This window comes from Leiobunum rupestre, chromosome 2 (genome assembly GCF_980474605.1).
Source record: "Leiobunum rupestre chromosome 2, qqLeiRupe1.1.hap1, whole genome shotgun sequence".
NCBI lineage: Eukaryota > Metazoa > Arthropoda > Arachnida > Opiliones > Sclerosomatidae > Leiobunum > Leiobunum rupestre.
The window spans coordinates 79,614,537-79,619,487 of record NC_143385.1 but is presented as its reverse complement, the minus strand read 5'-3'; the positions used below and the strand labels follow the sequence as shown (position 1 = coordinate 79,619,487).

The 4,951-nt window shown below is 32.7% G+C and overlaps 1 protein-coding gene across 2 annotated transcripts; it reads right to left on the bottom strand.

Annotated features, from left to right (window-relative positions):
• Positions 1-382: 382 nt before the first annotated feature.
• On the bottom strand, positions 383-4,951 carry LOC149959167 (uncharacterized). 2 transcript variants are annotated; one of them, XM_090166443.1, is made up of 6 exons: positions 4,828-4,951; positions 4,285-4,340; positions 3,591-3,659; positions 2,025-2,153; positions 1,893-1,953; positions 383-533 (listed from the first exon to the last, which is right to left on the bottom strand). In XM_090166443.1, exons 2-6 carry the CDS (start codon positions 4,301-4,303, stop codon positions 392-394), a joined length of 420 nt encoding a protein of 139 aa, XP_090022569.1. In that variant the 5' UTR covers positions 4,304-4,340; positions 4,828-4,951; the 3' UTR covers positions 383-391. The 2 variants fall into 2 exon arrangements, with proteins under 2 accessions (XP_090022569.1, XP_090022568.1); XM_090166442.1 differs by lacking the exon at positions 4,828-4,951 and adding an exon at positions 4,623-4,735.

Here is a 4,951-nt window from a genome sequence, read left to right as displayed (position 1 = left end):
CATTGCCCTCTTGTATTAACTGGGACAATGGTTAGAACACTGTGGAAAATTTAGTGACGTGTTTTTTTATCGCGAACTGTATTGAGATACCAAAAAATTCACTATGCACAACTACACAGTGTGACAGATGTTGGATTTTTAGGAAGTCGTTTTGGTTGGCCAATTTATGCATGCAAGCAATCAAACCAACAAATTGCACAAGTAATAAAATATTTTAAATACAAAATATCTACATTTTTACAATACATACATGATGCATGGTTTGATATTTCTTAAACTGCACTTCACATTTTAACTTAAAATCATTAAAACTTGTCTCCAGTTTTATTGGACGTAAAACCTAAAATGTATTTTCCTTCAATTTTCAATAACATTATTTAAAAAATAAAGTTCAATCACTTTCGGTATCTGATTTTTGTTTTGAGCGCTTATGTTTTTTTGACTTCTTATGACGTTTCGTTTTATGTTTATGCTTCTTATGTGGTGATTCATCTTCACTAGATTTACTACTATCAGACTTCCTTTTCTTCCTCCTGAAATATATTTAAAGCTGATTTAAATGATGATCTATGAGCATAAAGTTAAACATCTTAAATTTCAAATCTATTGCTTTAATTTCAAAATAAGTACAGAAATGTGTTATTTTATTTCCCATATTTAGATAATGTTGGAACACTTGTACATATGTTTTATGTATCCCCCATATAGTGGTTTAAATCATAATGGGTTTTTTTGGTGTACATGGTAACACTATCAGGGAAATTATTATCATTGGTTAGGAATGACTGATACCCCAATTTTTCGTTTTGAAAAATTCCTCTTTGCACTCCCAGTCTCAGTGACAAAATGTTCCTAGACTGCACAAATCTCTCTGATGTGCAGTTATAGCACTATCTCATAAATTATAACCAAACCTGGTGTTCTATCTTGTATATTAAAAAAAACAGCTTGATGTTAAGAGGGTCATTCCATGCAACCATGGGTCGGCCGCTTCAAATGAAATTTAAACCACCTAACTAGGGACAAAAGTATGGAGAAATTTTAATTTTTGGCGAAATCGGTGCCGCGGTTGCCTAACTAGAGCCCTTCGAAAATAAGTCACTTTTTCAAACTTTTGAAAAGTTCATTTTCGCACCCTCAAACATTTTGTACAATAAATTGAAGAATATTTCGATAATTATTATGAAACTCTCGATTTTAGGGTAACACATAGCGCTAATTTCGAAAACAATGCTGTTTTTATTAAAACGTCGTGATTTTTATTCAACGGGGGTCATTTTTGACGGCCAATTTTGCTACTGTCATGGCTATTGAAAGAAGACAAAAGAAAAATTTTGTTCAAAACTGAAAAGGAACAAAGTATGCTTACAAAGCGTGCAGGCAGCATTTGATAATTTTCATTTTTTGCAATAAAATCTTTTTGAAAATTTCAAAAAATTATTAACTTTTGACTAATATTTCGCCTATTATAAATAGTTAAGACACATGGTATTTAACATCCAATTAAAGCTTATTTTAAGCGCATCGTTATGAATGTCTAAAATCGAAGTTTTATAGTAATCGAAATATTTTTCAATTTATTATACAAAATGTTTGACGGTGCGAAAATGACCTTTTCAAGAGTTTGAAAAGTAACTTATTTTCGAAGGGCTCTAGTTACTCAACCGCCCAAAAATTTAAATTTACCCTTTATTTTGTCCCTAGTTTAGGTGGTTTCAATTTCATTAGAATCGGCCGACCCATGGTTGCATGAGTTGTCGTTTTGACGTGGAATGACTAAAGAACATTTTCAAGTATTGTCTTAGGCAGTGTACCAAGGATTTATTCAAGTCTACCCCAATGCCTAGATCTCCTAGACAACAGTTACAGCTTGGTAAAATTTTAAAGCTCACTTTTCTTTAGATTTCTTGGTTGAAAGCGTTTTTGAGCTTTCTTCTTGGCTTCGTTTTAGTTCTAGAAAAAAAAAACAAAAGTAATCCTTTGCAAATTTTTATTACTGGCTACTTTAAAAGAAACTAACGTACCAAGAGATTTTAATGGTGATATAAATTCACTGTCATCTTCTTCAGAACTAGTACTGCTTATATCAAGTACTATGTCTTGGTTAGGGTTTACTTTCAAAAAATTTCTACATTGATATGTAAAATGGCCAGCTATAAAATATGGGATAAAATATTTTTAAAGACTGAGAAATACATCAAAAAAGATGCTGGAAACTGACAATATCGATAATATGAACAGATATTTTCCGAGAGGCTAGTCACTCCATGTAATCAATGTACACTCCCGTACCTTTGACTGTACCAATAAGAGTATGTGTACTCTTTAAAGTCTGTACCTTTAACAGTGTTGAGTACGCGTAATCGGTGTACAGTCCATCTGACCGTGGTAAGCCCCTCGATATTTTCTTCATTAAACCCGATTTCAAATTTCTTTTGAATAATTTTTCAAACATGTAATACAAATCCAGTTTTCCATTTTAAAACCAGAAAATTTAAATATACATAAGTGGCATGGGGAACACTACATGGCAAAATCTGCTCAAACAATACCATGACCTTTGCTATTGTACGCTAGTGCCAAATCTGGACTCTTTGAACTTAATCCACAGTGTCATGTTGCAGTTTGGGCAGATACTGCAATCTAGATTTCCCATTACCATTAACAATATCAAAAATAATTTATTTTGTTTAAACAAAACCATATTTAAGCTAACAAATTTCTACAGGTCATTACTCATATTGCTACTACACAGTCAATATTCCTAAAAAATTATTGGAATTCTAAGATGAAATGCCAAAAATAAAAATAAGAGACTAAAGCTACAATTTAAAGAAGTTTTATAGGACAAGCATAACTTCCAAAAAATGCAACCGAGAACCTTTTCTTGTTTGTCCCTTGTACACTCTGTTTGAAAAGTCTTCGACAGCTGAAATTTTTGCCCTCTTTTTAATTCTGCTAGAAAACTATAATAGATAGCTCGATGAAACCAATTGCAACTTTTATTTATTTTCCAATATCTTTCGTTATTTATTGGTTTCGTCCACCAAAAATTAATAGTTTGGTGGGAACCGTCAAAACTAATTTTGACAACTTTTTAAATATTGGTTCTACGGCACTGACTCGCGCGTTTTTGAATTCACAATGGTCGGTTCATATTTAGAAAGTGGAAAAATTATCTCTCTACACCAACGGTTGAGAAGTTATCGCCTTTCCAAATTTTCATCGAAGTTGCGTTATTTATAATCGCTTGATGCATTTTAGGTGTTTCCTAGTTTCGACGAAAGTTTGGAAATGCGATAACTTCTCAACCGTTGGTTGTAGAGGGAAACAGTGCCATAGAACCAATATTTAAAAAGTTGTCAAAAATGAGTTTTGACGGTTCCCGCCAAACTATTAATTTGTGGCGGACGAAACCGATAAATAACGAAAGATATTGGAAAATAAATAAAAGTTCCAATTGGTTTCATCGAGCTATCTATTTTAGTTTTCTAGCAGAATTAAAAAGAGGGCAAAAATTTCAACTGTCGAAGACTTTTCAAACAGAGTGTACAATACAAATATACTAAATTAAATGCTGGAATACTTACGATAGCCACATTTCTTACAGGCGGGTCTTACATTTTCCGATGATTGATTTGTCAATCGAGCCATCAAATCTGTTAAAATAATTAAACATAACCATTTTAACTAAAAATTCAGCAGGTAGGAAAGATTTGTGACACAAGCACTCAAAACTATTTTGAACTAGTTCCTGAATAATTGAAATAGGAATCTGCATTAAAGTTTTAATACTAAGCTCATCATTCAGGGTAGAAGAGAATTGAGTTTTCTCAACAATCTCAGAAGATAAATAGTTCAAGAACTGAGCACTATACGGAAATTTAAGACAATTTTAAACAAGCCTAAGAAGCAAAAATCTCTAGTATTGACGAACTATTGAGCCATTAAGTTTGTTTTGTTATTTTAGGCTAGATTTTAATTGAATTATCCTTATTTTGAGTGCTGTTAATGTAATGCAGTTATATCTTTGGTGATTGAAAATTGAGCACCAAAGCATTACCCTGAAAAGAGAAACCTCATGGTTGGAGTTTTGCTATTTTGTATCTTAACTTTTGTGCCTCCATGTCCTGGAGGAAATTGAAGCATTTCAATATTTGAACTGTTTTGGACAAATCTCAAAAACTAGCTAGACTACAAAACCATCTGGAAAACTTCTCTAATAGGTATCTTTAACATTTTTTAACACTGATTAAACCAGATTAAAATTATATAAATATTGACCTTTCAAACTGCTCTCCATTTTAATACTAATTGATAGATTCTTTAGTCCTCGAATTCTGAAATGAATAAAAGAAATCATAAGAAACGGGTTATTTATATTTGTAGTTTTCTAGTAAGATCAATATGAGTGGGGTGGCGGAGTGGTTAGCGCTCTTGCCTCGCAGCAAGAGGTGCGCAATGCTAATAACGTAACACTATCTAGGTAACAAACAGAAGTCAACCTTCTTTTCTGAGTCAAATTCAGTTGACACCCCTCCTCAAAAAATGATGTAATGGATTTTAAAAAATCTAGACCTGACTCATTTGAAGTTTTAATGGCAATGGAATAATTGACTAACTTCATTAAAACATGTATCTCAATTGAGGCTTCATAAAATCATGCGTCTTGACTCTTGAGTGGACCAATTGCTGTATAATAAGCCAATGGTGGTGCAAGCAATAGGCGGATTGTGTCATATGCAAAAACAGCCTAGTAAGCTTATTTTTCTGCACGAAGGCGAAAACCGTCTTGTAAACCTATTTTTCTGCACCAAGATAATTTACCTTTAAGAAAATTAATTGGGTCTAACAGCCTCACTTATACTCTTTGTTTTTTTAAACAGGCTTTCAAAGGCCTCTTTTTTTTTCACTGGTGTGGGTTGAGACTTGAGAACTAGGGTGAAATGAC